At 51.9% G+C, this 13686-nt stretch overlaps 2 protein-coding genes across 2 annotated transcripts in view; one reads left to right on the top strand and one right to left on the bottom strand.

Moving 5' to 3' along the window:
• The first annotated feature begins 5389 nt into the window (after positions 1 to 5389).
• On the top strand, positions 5390 to 9996 carry BRF2 (BRF2 RNA polymerase III transcription initiation factor subunit). Its single transcript, XM_066380329.1, has 4 exons — positions 5390 to 5668; positions 6406 to 6465; positions 6911 to 7232; positions 8476 to 9996. The coding sequence occupies exons 1-4, from the start codon at positions 5515 to 5517 to the stop codon at positions 9203 to 9205; spliced, it is 1266 nt and encodes a 421-aa protein (XP_066236426.1). The 5' UTR covers positions 5390 to 5514; the 3' UTR covers positions 9206 to 9996.
• ADGRA2 (adhesion G protein-coupled receptor A2) overlaps positions 9770 to 13686 on the bottom strand; it is a 36901-nt gene continuing 32984 nt past the window's right edge. Inside the window, exons 17-19 of the mRNA XM_066380328.1 lie at positions 13447 to 13592; positions 12837 to 12926; positions 9770 to 12600 (exon numbers count right to left, since the gene is read on the bottom strand). Coding sequence (XP_066236425.1) covers positions 11340 to 12600; positions 12837 to 12926; positions 13447 to 13592 — 1497 coding nt within the window. The 3' untranslated portion in view covers positions 9770 to 11339. The remainder of the gene's footprint in view (positions 12601 to 12836; positions 12927 to 13446; positions 13593 to 13686) is intronic.

Here is a 13686-nt window from a genome sequence, read left to right as displayed (position 1 = left end):
CTGGTTTCTTGTCATATGTGCCTTGACCAGGTAAGCCCAGGGTTTCAAACAGGCCACCTCAGCGTTCCAGGTCGGTGTTCTATCCACTGCGCCACCACAGGCCAGGCAGTGTCCACAAAGTTTTGTTGGAATATAGCCATACTCATTTGTTTTCATCCTTGTGTATGACTTTCCATGTTATACCAGCAGACTAGCATAGTTGCAACAGAGACTACCATCCGCCAAAACTAAACATTTGGCCCTGGCCAGTTGGCTCAGTGGTAGAGTGTTGGCCTGGTGTGTGGGAGTCCCGGGTTTGATTCCCGGCCAGGGCACACAGGAGAAGCGCCCATCTGCTTCTCCACCCCTCCCCCTCTCCTTCCTCTCTGTCTCTCTCTTCCCCTCCTGCAGCCAAGGCTCCATTGTAGCAAAGTTGGCCCGGGCGCTGAGGATGGCTCTATGGCCTCTGCCTCAGGTGCTAGAATGGCTCCGGTTGCAGCGGTTGCAGCAGAGCAACACCCCAGATGGGCAGAGCATTGCCCCCTGGTGGGCATGCCGGGTGGATCCCGGTCGGGTGCATGCGGGAGTCTGTCTGACTGCCTCCCCGTTTCCAACTTCAGAAAAAAAAAAAAACCCCAAACAAACAAACAAAACTAAACATTTGCTATTTGGCCCTTTACAGAAAAGTTTGCTGACTGCCTAGTCTAGGATCACTTCATGGGCCAAGGAGATAATGTTTTGATTCACTTGGAATCCTTGAGGGTTGGGGCAGGCAGGGAAAATAGAGACCATAGAACTCAATCCTCCCTGAAGATGAGGCCAGAGAGGCCACAGTCTTCCTGAGGAGCAAAGTTCCAGGTAAGGCTACTAATATTTATGCTCTATGCAGCAAATGAGGGCCTGTGACCACCTCCTTAAACCTATCAGATGCCTTTGTTCTTAGGATTTCTAGAAATTGAACACATTAATACTCATCCCAAGAGAGAGAAAAGGTATTGGGGTCACAGAATAAACAATGCAAAAGGGAAAAATGCATACGAGTGAGGGATGTTATTTGGCACTAAGGTTTAGGAAGTCCTGGCCGGGCTCTGCACTGTGGCTGTCCCCGGTGCGTGTTGGAGAAGAATGAGTGTCCACTACAGAGCTGAGGGTGGTGGGAAGGAAATCCTGTCAGAAAGGCTCCAAGGCCTGAGCCAACTGCCAGGCTTAAGGCCACAAAGAAGAGAGTGTCCTCAGGGCCCAGAGTGAAACTGGTTTAAAGTGATAGTTCAGTCACTTGAGCTGGGAGAAGCCCAGGGGTGAGGCCTGATTCAGGACCTGAGAGCAGCCCAGCCCCTCTGGTTACTTGCTCTGGATGAAAACGATCCCGCCTCTGAGAAAGTCTAGGTGTTGCTTCTGACAGACCCCCGAGCACAGGTATTCACAGGATTTGCGAAGCTCTTGACTGAGTACCAGCCCTCACTTAGGGGTGTTCCCAGGACACAGGGATGAAAAAGCCAGATCACTCCCTCAGAGACTTGCAAGCAAAAGGAAAGGCAGACAGGCAACAACTAACTGGAATACACACATCTAACCAAGTGGTGGGAAGCTTCTTTCAGGCCCCACACTCTCAGCGCCTTCCTCTTTGGTCTCCTCTCTAGAAGGAACTCTGGTCTTAAGGTCAGTATTTCCCACCGGAACCATGGCTGGGGTGGCCTTTCCAACAGCCTCCCCTCCACAATAGCTTTCTGCTCTAATCCAGCCCATTCGGGGCACTCAGCATTCTAAAAACCTGTGTGTCAGGTACCATGGGAGCACCGGTGAGACGGAGATAAGAAACATGGTTCCAGTTTCACAGGTGGGGATTGGGGGTGAAGGGTTGGAAGAGCATGTGTTAAATAGATAATCAGTCTCATTGAATGATGGTAACTCTCAAAGTGTTTGTAGCAGTGGTAAAGTCACCAGAGGTGATGTATCTGTCCTGATTCCCCAGAGGAAGGGAAATAAATTTTCTAAATAAATGGATTTCTTGGGAAAGTGGAGAATCCCAGACCTATATGTCTTAGTAAAGTGCGCCATCTTCTGCCTGAGTCCTGCCCACCTCCCAGCCTTTTAGTGTCTGAAGGCAAGCCTATGTCACGCTATCACACACTTGTGACTGGAAAGAGAATTACCCCTCCATCCTTTACAGTTGCTGTTTGAAGGATCATGAAACTGCTCTTTCACTTTATAATAAGCCGTGTGAGGGAAAGCAGAATTTAAAAACTCTGTCATGGGTAGATGACTGTAATAAAATCCCACTCTAAAAAAAATCCCACTCTAAGGCCCTGGTTGGTTGGCTCAGCAGTAGAGCATCAGCCCAGCATGTGGAAGTCTCAGGTTTGATTCCTGGTCAGGGCACACAGGAGAAGCACCCATTTACCTCCCCCCTTCTCCCTCTCCTTTCTCTCTGTCTCTTTCTTCCCCTTCTGCAGCCAAGGTTCCATGAGCCCAGGCGCTAAGGATGGCTCCATGGCCTCCACCTCAGGTGCTAGAATGGCTCCGGTTGCAGCGGAGCAACGCCCCAGATGGGCAGAGCATCGCCCCCTGGTGGGCATACCAGGTGGATCCCAGTTGGGCTCATTTGGGAGTCTGACTGCCTCCCCACTTCTAACTTTGGAAAAATACAAAGAAAGAAAAATCCCACTCTAAAAAAATGCAGACCCTGGCCAGTTGGCTCAGCGATAGAGCATCGGCCTGGCGTGCGGGGGACCCGGGTTTGATTCCCGGCCAGGGCACATAGGAGAAGCGCCCATTTGCTTCTCCACCCCCCCCCTTCCTCTCTGTCTCTCTCTTCCCCTTCCGCAGCCAAGGCTCCATTGGAGCAAAGATGGCCCGGGCGCTGGGGATGGCTCCTTGGCCTCTGCCCCAGGCGCTAGAGTGGCTCTGGTCACAGCAGAGTGACCCCCCGGAGGGGCAGAGCATCACCCCCTGGTGGGCAGAGCTTCGCCCCTGGTGGGCGTGCCGGGTGGATCCCGGTCGGGCACCTGCGGGAGTCTGTCTGACTGTCTCTCCCCATTTCCAGCTTCAGAAAAATACAAAAAAAAAAAAAAATGCAGTTCTGTTCAAGATCTCCACAAAATTAGAGATGAGAGAAGTCTTACGCTGTTCTTGTATGATAATGTAAAAAAGACACCTTCAGTGTCAATTATGTTGTTTTTAGGGACATGTTTCCCTCCTCTGTAAGAATGTTGACTGTACTAAAAAACTAAATAAAAAAACAACAACAACTAAATCAGAAATTCTGAGGTGCATATGCACATGCTCATGCAAGTGTGTCCCAATGTTTGTCTGCTGGACAACCAGAAATAAATCTTCACCACATATATCACACTAGTGGGGAAGTCTAGAAAAGAGGGGACTTGGAATGCACAAGCCTTGGATTATAGACAACATGCAATCTTTCTATTTCTTTTTCTTTTTGTCATATATGTCCTTGTTCTGCATTGCAGTCCAGGGAACTACAGCCTCGTTAGATATAAAGGGAGCCCTCTGTATTTGACTGCGGATTATTGCTCTTTCAAAAGAAACTATAGCTCTGTCCAATGAGATCCCTTTCTTTTTGAGGCTCAAATGCTCTGAGTCTTCACTGGATACATGGTCATTGTGTAACCTTGACTCTTCAGACTAATAAGCACTATTTTTCTTTTTCAAATTTTCAGCTCTAGGATGTATAATAATTTACTGATCTTCTAAAGAAGGTAGCTGTAACCTGTATCTCATTCCTCAAGGGAGTATCCCTATTTCTTAAGGGGCTGACAAGACACCCTTACCTTTCAAATCATTCTGCAAAGAAACTAGCTGTCCAGTGATTTCCTGTTCTCAGTGGCAAGGGATGAGCTCTTTCTGCACCCACAACTCCCAGTGTAAGGTTCAAATTGAGGCCACAACAGCTTCTAAAATCTACTAATGCCAGAGGCCTCTCTGAAATTCTTCAGTCAGCCTGAGAAACAGAAATTCTCCAAACTTGCTATGATGATTCCCATATGTTTTCTTGGACTGATTAGGACAGGCTTTTGGCTGTACTTGTCATTTAACTCAACTTTTTATTTTTCAGACACACAACTAATTCTAAAACTCCTAAGCATTAAAATATTTATTCTGAGAGTGAAATTAAGATTTAGTTATAAGAAAATACACTCTCTTTTTGGTGACTTTTAATTTATACTCAAACATGACATACATAATTTTTAATTTGTAAGCTTGGTTTTGGTAACAGCATCAATTTTGCTCAAGATTCTTTGACCTTATGTCCTGGCCAGGTAGCTCAGCTGGTTGAAGCATTGTCCTGATACACCAAGGTTGCCAGTTTGATGCCTGGCCAGGACAAATACAGGAATCAACCAATGAATGCATTGATGGATAAAACAACAAATTGATGTGTCTCTCTCCCTTCCTCTCACTCTAAGAGAGAGAGGGGGGGGGGGAAGAAAAAAGAAAAGACTATTTGATGAATACCAGCAATTTTCAACAGGTATGCTGCAAGAATTTTTAAAATGCGCAATACCTGACAATTTTGTAAGGGGAACTGACCTCTTTTCCCCTAGATTGTCAAATAAAAACATGACAACAGCCAATACAATAGCCATCTGGTGTGAACGAATCAAAATTATACCTATTTTGGTGGTCAGATCAGCAAAAAATATAATATTCTTTTAATGTGCCACAAAATTTTAGTAATTAGTTTAAGTGTGCTATGAGATGAAAAAAGTTGACAATTGCTGATCTATACTATAGCAGGCTAGGTACTTCGGAGCCAGAACCGTGGCTCAAGCTTTTGACAACATCCCAATCTCCTTGAACCCTCCAGTTTGTCAAAGGCCGTATCACTCCATATTCTTTCACTCCAACTCCCTGAGACATTCCTTGCCTAGCCTCTGATAGCATTTGACTTTGCCACTCTGGATTTTAATTCTACTCCCTCATTCTACAGTTGAGAAAAACAGACTGCAAAGTGAAGAAACAATTTGCTTAAGGAAACTGCTCTAGAAAGTAGAACACAATTTATTACTCTCACTACACTATTCGCTCGCCCTTTTAGGTACATACTTTATTCTAGGGCCAAAATCAACATTCGTTACCAAAGAGAAATGGAAAACCTGCTATTCCAATCCTAACGCTTTAGAAACGAGAAACGAGAAACGAGCGTTGTTGTGGGACGACAACAATTTCTTGTCTCTTATGCATGTCCACGTAGGTAGAACGTTTACCAAAATTCAACCCCCTAGTCTGAGTCATCTCAAACCAACTACAAATAGTTGGGAACCCAAAGACACAGTCCAGACCAGGAACCTCTTCTCCTAGCGTAGGTTTTCACCCGGATCCACAAAGGAACGGACCGGAAGTGGCGTTCAATCGCAGAGCAGAGGGAACTATCCATACCGCAGTCGCGCTGGCCGGAAGAGAGAAGTGCAGTTCCTAGAAAGTTCCCCTCTTAGTTCCTGCTTCTGCACGGTTGCTGTTGTCGACGTTGGGTTGGGTGACCGAAAGCTTTCGCGGCGCTGGACAGATTTTGAAATGCCAGGCGGAGGCCGGTGTCCCGACTGCGGCTCCACGGAGCTCGTGGAAGACTCGCACTATTCGCAGAGCCAGCTGGTGTGCTCCGACTGCGGCTGCGTGGTCACCGAGGGCGTTCTTACTACCACCTTCAGCGATGAGGGCAACCTCCGAGGTACCTGTTCCGTGCTTTCCAGGGCTGTGGTTACAGCCTGGGACAGTGGAGGGACTGAAGTCGGATTTCTCTTATCTCCCTTCCATTTCTTGTCACGTACACACTTAAATACGGGAGAAAACGACCTAAAGTGAACGAGTGAGCTGCGGAAGATTAAGAACGGCTATTCGCCTATGTTTTCCTAGCATCTAGTATAATATCTGACATTCATAGTAGGTATAATAAATACTCAGTAAATGAAAGAGAAACAAAGTTCCACTTAATTTACCCAGTCTGGTCGTTGAGGAAGGATTGTGGGTGAACTCTTAAGGAGTACATACAGCACATACTATTACCCTGAAGTAGTTTTTAGTACTAATTGGCAACACATCTTTTTTCTCTTTGCTTTCCAAGCCCCTGACCAATCAGCCCTCCATCAAAATGTGCAGCCAGGAAAATTGCCTGGATTGGCTGTATGGAGGGTACAAATTCATACTGAAATTTCTGAAAATTTGGAACACTTAGAACTGCTTTAGCCCAGTCCTAATAATCCTCAGTCTCCGTGTATTTAATACACAGTGCTTGTAGATATAGAAAACCAGATGGACCTTTAATGTGTATAGATGGGCACCTTCTATACAACAGGGAGCAGATGCCTAATGATTTGAGTTCTGCTCCCTGACTTTGTATGGTGGGAGGGCATGGGTCTTGTGGATAAAGGCTAAACAAGCTATTTGTTGTCCTTTTTCTCCCTACAGAAGTAACATATTCCCGAAGTACAGGCGAAAATGAACAAGTTAGTCGCAGTCAGCAACGAGGTGAGAATCAATCTTTTATGACACAGTAGCTTTAAAGAGAATTCTCTGATGCTCCAGCCGATATGCTTGCTTCCTGATGTAAGGTAGATTAGAAGAGAATGGTGATTAGACATAGGAGATGGGAATAGTTCTAGGAGAGGTAGCAGATCAGTAGAAGTTTGGGGTTTGCTCAGGAGTATGTTTGAGGTAGATTCAAGGAGTCCAAATCAAACTTTGGGTTGGCCCTGAATCAAACCGGCCTCCAAAAAATGGTGGTGGACTGAAATGTGACTTCTTTCCACAAATTTCTTTGTGCCTTTAGAATGACTTCAGGCGTCACTCCTATCATTGTAGAAAGGGACTATTTTACTTGTGCATTTCGTAAGAGACACAGTTTAGCAGAAGTTGCTGGGAGCTGCACAGTAGACCCTCTGGCCCCTCTAACTCTTGCTGTGGGTTTTACCAGGCCTCCGTCGAGTGAGAGACCTCTGTCGAGTTCTGCAGTTGCCATCAACATTTGAGGACACAGCAGTTGCCTACTACCAACAGGCATACCAGCACTCTGGCATCCGTGCTGCCAGGCTGCAAAAGAAGGAAGTGTTGGTTGGGTGCTGTGTCTTAATCACCTGCCGGCAGCATAACTGGCCCCTGACCATGGGAACCATCTGTACCCTGTTGTATGCAGACTTGGATGTGTTTTCTGGCACCTACATGCAGGTGGTGAAGCTTCTGGGGCTGGATGTGCCATCTCTGTGCTTGAAAGACCTGGTGAAGACCTACTGTAGCAGGTACCTGCCTAGTGGGAGATGTGGGGGTCGGTCGGGTCCTTAGACCTGAATCCTTTTACTTCTGGCTGTCTCTTCTTGATGAAAGCCCATCTAAAAGAATGTGGGAGAAAAGTCTCTTCTCTCTTTCCTGTGCCTAGTACTAATAAGGTTGATCCCATTTGACATTTCTAGAATGCTATGATTTTCAAGTCTCTTTGCCCTCACAGCAACCTAATGATGCAGGGAAGTAGTAGGTATTAGCCTTGGCACAGGACTTCGGAGTTGCACCACTCACCTGTGCAGCCTGCATGGCCACATGGAACAGCCCTGCCTCAGCAGGACCAACTGCAAAAGGAGGTGGATGGCAAAGCCTCAGTTAGAAGCTAATCTTGTTCTTTTTATATAAGTAAGCTGCGTTCTTTTCTTTTTTTTTTCTTTTTCTGACAAACGTAGTAGAAAACAAAGCCATTAGTGTCAAGTAGTCTTGAGTTTGAAGCTTGGTTACTTCCTTCCTAGATGACTATGAGCAAGTTTTTCAACTATCAGTGCACATAATAAAGTGTCGAGAAGCCAAAAGAACATTTTTTTTTTGGTTTTTTTTTTTTTTTTGTATTTTTCTGAAGCTGGAAACTGGGAGAGACAGTCAGACAGACTCCCGCATGCGCCCGACTGGGATCCACCCGGTACGTCCACCAGGGGCGATGCTCTGCCCACCAGGGGGCGATGCTCTGCCCCTCCGGGGCGTCACTCTGCCACGACCAGAGCCACTCTAGCGCCTGGGGCAGAGGCCAAGGAGCCATCCCCAGCCCCCGGGCCATCTTTGCTCCAATGGAGCCTTGGCTGTGGAAGGGGAAGAGAGAGACAGAGAGGAAGGAGGGGGGGGGGGTGGAGAAGCAAATGGGCGCTTCTCCTATGTGCCCTGGCTGGGAATCGAACCCGGGTCCCCCGCACGCCAGGCCGACGCTCTACTGCTGAGCCAACCGGCCAGGGCCCGAAAAGAACATTTGTAAAGCACTCAGAGTAATGGCTGCTAGGGGTTTCTCAGTCAGCTTCCTTCTGCGTCTCCTGCCCTCCACCTCACAAGCAGAAGACTCGCCCCGCTGTCCCTCAGTACTTCTGTGGAACTTACCGCCCACACGCTTGAGCGTTCCCAAGAGGCCAGGACACCTTGCCCCTCTTGAGCAGACTACTCTTCCTCACTTGGAAGAGCAGCCTCTCTCTCCCCACAGGCATTGAGACAAGACCCTCATTTTGGTTATTTCAGCTTCAAACTGTTCCAGGCCTCCCCATCTGTGCCAGCCAAATTCGTGGAAGACAAAGAGAGGATGCTGTCACGGACACTGCAGTTGGTGGAGCTGGCGGATGAGACGTGGCTGGTGACTGGGCGGCATCCCTTGCCTGTCATCACGGCTGCTGCTTTCCTGGCGTGGCAGTCGCTGCAGCCGTCAGCTCGTCTGACATGTTCCCTGGCTCGATTTTGTAAATTGGCAAATGTGGACCTGCCCTACCCTGCTGCCTCCCGCCTGCAGGAGCTGCTGGCGGTGCTGGTGCGGATGGCTGAGCAGCTGGCCTGGTTGCAGGTTCTGAAACTTGACAAACGGTCCGTGGTGAAGCACCTCGGCGACCTGCTCCAGCACCGCCACACGCTGATCCGCAAAGCCTTTCGGGAAGGAGCAGCGGAGGTGGAACCCCCGGAGAAGGAGCTGCAGGAACGGGGACTGGGGCAAGGACAGGGGAAAGAGGAAGTGGGCAATAGCTCCTTAGATGTGCCTGAGAGGAAGCGACCACCTGGCCCTGCCCCTCTCCTCCCACCCTGCATGTTGAAGCCCCCAAAGCGGGTCTGCCCCACGCCCCCTGCCTCCACAGTCACCGGAGATGAAAACATTTCTGATAGTGAAATAGAGCAGTATTTGCGAACCCCTCAGGAAGTGAGGGACTTTCAGAGAGCTCAGGCTGCTGGACAAGCTGCTACCAGGCGGCCTAACCCTCCTTGATGTACACTGTGCATTGAGGGTAGAGGGACACTTCACTCCACTCTGACAGCAGCTTGATAATAGGCCTGTCATATCTAGAGATACTAGGGTGTACAGGTCCTTAGGTGTTGTCTTTCCTGTTTAAAGGTACCAAGAGGGGCTCTGCAGTTACTTGGAGCCCAGGTCCTGGAGTAGAAATCAGAGGAAATGTGGGGACACCTGGGTTGGAGAGAGCCCTCTCCCTGAGTACCAGAGAGCAGCTTACACGTGTTCACATTCTGTGGGATGGCTTTCCTCTTAAACTGTAGGGAGAGGGTCACTCTCTGCTGCTCCTGGTTTGAACTGGATCCACTGCTGCTGCAGGGCTGATGGGGCCTCCTTCCTGGTGTGGTGCTCGGGCATTTCCAACGGTATCAGCCCCCAGAGGACAGGAACTGGGCAACTCTCAGCCTTGTGTCCTTTCATAGGTTGGTGGGTTAATGTGTAGTGTATCATGACATCTACTTCATAACAAAAGGATTGTAGGTGGATTAAGTTATAGCTCAACGGGCTTTGCAAAATTTTAATATATTAAAACAAGAGGCATCTGCTAGAAAACATTCTATTGTATAAAACCCGAGCTTTTAAAAACATGTTTTCTTTGGCACTTTTCGTCCCTTCCCTCCCCTTTCCCCAGCGTATTGCAAAAAGCTCTCCAGTGCTAAGGCATTGGCAGGGTATGTAAACAGCAGCCAGCATATGTGGAAGAATAATACAAAGCTTTCTTTCCTGTCTAATATGTCTGTGCAGCAAGCATAAATAACAGGATCCATTGCAAGGCGTGTGGGTTTCCTTTCCTCCCCTGTACCTTCTTTCACCTTGGTGATCAGGCAGGGTGATGGGGAGGCGGGGAGGGGACCTGCACCAGGCCTCATTCCCACGATTCTGTCCACAAGGCCCTAGGTTCCCTCCACTTTCACTGGGTCCTGTAGTGAAAGGCTGGTGGTTGCTTCTTAGGTTGGGGGGAAATGGGAGTGCTGGTGTTTAAAAGTGGAGGCACAGGCCCTGGGGGAGCTGTAGGGACCCTGCCTGCTGCCTGGAAGAATTTGGCCTGGGCGTTGTGCATCGGGAAACTGGGTTGATGTTGTGGAGGTTTTCCCCTAATTGGGAGCTAGAGATCAAATGATTGCAATGGTTCTTCTAGGTGGCTTCATAGAGGCAGAGAAGTCCTCTTCCGTAGTCCCTTGGTGTTGGGAGGCTGAGACAGGGGACACGGTCTTGTAATTGGACGTAAGTGCCTCTACAATACCACTTGCAGTCCTGTGGTAGAGCCTCTCTTCAGGGGACTGTTTATAGGACCAGGTTTAAGGCATGACTGACTTCCGCCCCAAATCTAAGCACTATTTCCCTCCGATTATCTTCAGGCAGAGTCAAGTTCTTAGGTGTAGGGCTTTGTCTTCGGGTGCCACTTTGGAGCCCTGCTGTGGTGTGTGCACCACCCGTGGGAATGGAGTCCCTCCCTAATTGCGCACTCGCCCCCCTACTGGGTCTCTCATGCTGCCTCTCACACTGCCCCCCCCCCCTTGCATATTGCATAGTTAATCTAAAAAAACAGCACCTGTCCCTTCCGGTTAGGCTAGCTCTGTAGTTAGCCCAGAACCGGATGGCGGAGAGGCCCTAGGATCTAAGCACAGATGGCTGAGCTCAGAGGACGGAGTGAGAGAACATTGTTCTCAGCGCCCACCTGTGTTTTCCCGATGAGGCTGATGACCAGTGAGGCAGGGGGACAAGAGGTGTGTGAGGGGCGCCCCAGGAGCAGCCTTCCTGGGCTGTGCTGTGCCCGTCCACTGTTCACTGCAGACTGACAGGACCGTCCCCCTACCCTGGCCGGCACTGAAAACCGAAAACTAGCCTGGGCTGGGACGGAAATGTACCCTGCCGGTGCCGCTGGGATTGTCTGTCGCCACGCCAGAGGGACAGCCGGCCCTCTTCGCGGTTGCAGCCCTTTGCCTATCCTTTTACCCATCTCCACGATTAAAGCTGGTGAGCCCCGCTGCAGCCCTCGGCACTTCCCCTCAAACCTGTTGACGTAAAGACAGACGTCTTTGAGGCCCCCGGGAAGCCGGGGTAACAAGCCCCTATGGCCAGCCAGTCCTAAAGTGTCACCCGCCCCATCCTAGACGGTGGTCTCGCTCTTCCAGAGGCCCGTCTTCATGCAGCTGCCAGCCGCCGCCTCGGCGCCGGTCATCGTGATGTCGTCGTACTTGCCGCCCTTGGGGGCGCCGTTCAGACTGGCCGTGTTGAGCGGGTACGAGCGGCGCTTGCTCTCCTTCTCCAGCGCGCCCTTGAGGTTGTCGCGACTGGCGCTGCGGCGCTGGCCCTGGCGGCCCGCCTCCGGGAGCGGCGCGGCGCTCGTGTCGCTGCCCTCGGACGGCGTGAGCGCGGGCTCGCCCTCCAGCCGCAGGCAGGCGCCGGGGCTGTTGCGGCTGCTGCCCGGGTAGCTGTCGGACGGGCTGTTGTGCAGGCTGCCGCTCTCGCTGGACAGGATCTCGGGCGCCCCGGGCGCCGCGCCCCCGCGCAGCGCTTTGAGCCGGTTCTTGCTGCCCGACTCCCCGGCGCGGTGCCCCTTGGCCCGACTCTTGTGCACTCGCCGCCCGTGGGGCAGGTTGTTGGGGTGGCGGGGGGCGAGGCTCCCGCGGGAGCCCACCGGCTCTGGCTCACCTTCCCCACGGGCCGCCACGCCTGCCTCGCACACCTGGCTCTGGGCCAGCTGCAGGTTGGTGAGCTTGCAGGGGCCCGGGGGCGGCACATGGCCACTGCTGCCACTTGGGGATGACTTAAGGGAGGGGGTCGCCTCTCCGAACACTGGGGAACCGTCCTCTGGGGCGGCTGGCACGGCTGGGGGTGAGGCGCGCGAGGCTGAGGCAGGGGGGCAGCAGGCGCGCCAGGAGGCCCTAACGTCCCTGCGCCTGGCACAGTGGTGGGTGAAGACGAAGAGGCCCAGGGCCGAGGCTGCCACCCCGTACAGACAGCTGCACACCACCCGGGGCAGCCAGTGCTGGGACACCGCCAGAGCCCCACAGGCCCACATGGCCAGATACAGGAAATGCGTGGTCACTAGCGCCCCTAGCTGGACTCCCGGAGAATAGAGGCCATCACCATCCTCTGGGGGTCCAGCGGTCACCACGCCTGCGCTCCCAGTAGCCAGAAGGGAACCTGAGTCACTCAGAAGGGGGCCGCTGCTCCTGAGTCTGGTGGAACCCCTCAGCTCCTCCCCTGGGTCCAGGGGGACCCTGCTTGCCCCTCCCTTGGAGCTCTGCGCCAGCGGACCCCTCAAACGCAGCCCTGCACACAGGAAATAGATCCAGGTGATCAGCAGAATCAAAGCCACCGGGATGTAGAAGGCTCCTAGGCTTGGACGCCACACCAGCCAGCAGCTGAGGAGAGACACAGGCAGCAGATGAGGAGAGGGAGCAAGTCTGAGGTGGGACCCATGGGCTGGGTGGTTGTGGACACAGGGATACAGTGAGCTGACAGGCAGAGACTGGCTTAGTCAACATGCATGGGGTGGGTGGGATCACGGGCCCGGTAAGCCGGGCAGGTGCCCCTGCCAGAGAGTGGAAGGCAGCTGGTGCTTGGTGGGTAGGTTTGGGCAGGCAGGCAGCGTGCTCACTAGGGGCTGTGGTCCCGATAGTTGTGGATGTTGACAGCAGCTGTGATGCCGCAGATAATGAGTGGGATCCCTCCGGCAATCAGGTAGAACCTGGAGGGGAATGGGTTTGGGGTCAGAGAGATGGGGAACAAGGAAGAGGAACCAGGTGCTCGGAACCTTTGACTCAGGGTCTCTGTTCCATCTCTAAATTCTGTCAGCACTTTCTGTCAAGGATGCAAGACCCCTACAGGGCAGGCTTGATAGGTCCCTAGGAGACTTGGCCAAGACTGTTTTAAGGGACAGAGGCCAGAATTGCTCTATCTCACCCTAAGTGCAGAAGTTGGGGGTGCCACTCAGGGCCCCAGGATCCCTGCTCAGTGCCCTCTCTGGTGCTGTTGAAGCCACTTCCTTCCTGGCCTTGTCATGCCTTGAAAGCCCTAAGGATGCACCCGCTCCATGACCTTCAGCAGGCTGGGGTCACCGAGGACTCGCCTCTTCTAGCTTTGGAGAGCGGTCTTCCAGGATCTCGAACCCACCCTGCATCCACTCTGGGAGAACTGACTTGGTGTCCTCTGCCCTTCCCTCCCCCAGACCCTTCTCCACTGCAAAGCTGACATCTGGAAGCATGTACCGGAGCATGGGACGGGGAGCAGGTGGGGCAGAGTCCCCTTCCTGTGGAGGGGGTGCCCTCCAGGTGAGCTCCTTGTGGAGGACGCGGGCCTTCACACCCATCCAGAGCAGCGTGGACAGTGAGGAGTAGTGCAGAGTGATGCCCACCTGCGGGATCAAGGCGCCGAGGCTGGGACTGCTCCCGCTGGGGCCACGCCAGAGCCTTGGCCCACAGTGCACTCCCACTCCTCCCTGTTCCCAG

The sequence above is a fragment of the Saccopteryx leptura genome, chromosome 4 (assembly GCF_036850995.1).
Source record: "Saccopteryx leptura isolate mSacLep1 chromosome 4, mSacLep1_pri_phased_curated, whole genome shotgun sequence".
Lineage (NCBI taxonomy): Eukaryota > Metazoa > Chordata > Mammalia > Chiroptera > Emballonuridae > Saccopteryx > Saccopteryx leptura.
The sequence above is the reverse complement of the archived record's forward strand: the minus strand, read 5'-3'. Positions and strand labels throughout refer to the sequence as shown.

Excerpts from the sequence above, each read along its gene's own strand:
- BRF2 (XM_066380329.1), top strand. The coding sequence starts at position 5,515 with ATGCCAGGCGGAGGCCGGTGTCCCGACTGCGGCTCCACGGAGCTCGTG. Across the intron at positions 5,669-6,405 it reads CGATGAGGGCAACCTCCGAG|AAGTAACATATTCCCGAAGT; the intron begins GTACCTGTTCCG and ends TTCTCCCTACAG. Across the intron at positions 6,466-6,910 it reads TAGTCGCAGTCAGCAACGAG|GCCTCCGTCGAGTGAGAGAC; the intron begins GTGAGAATCAAT and ends GGGTTTTACCAG.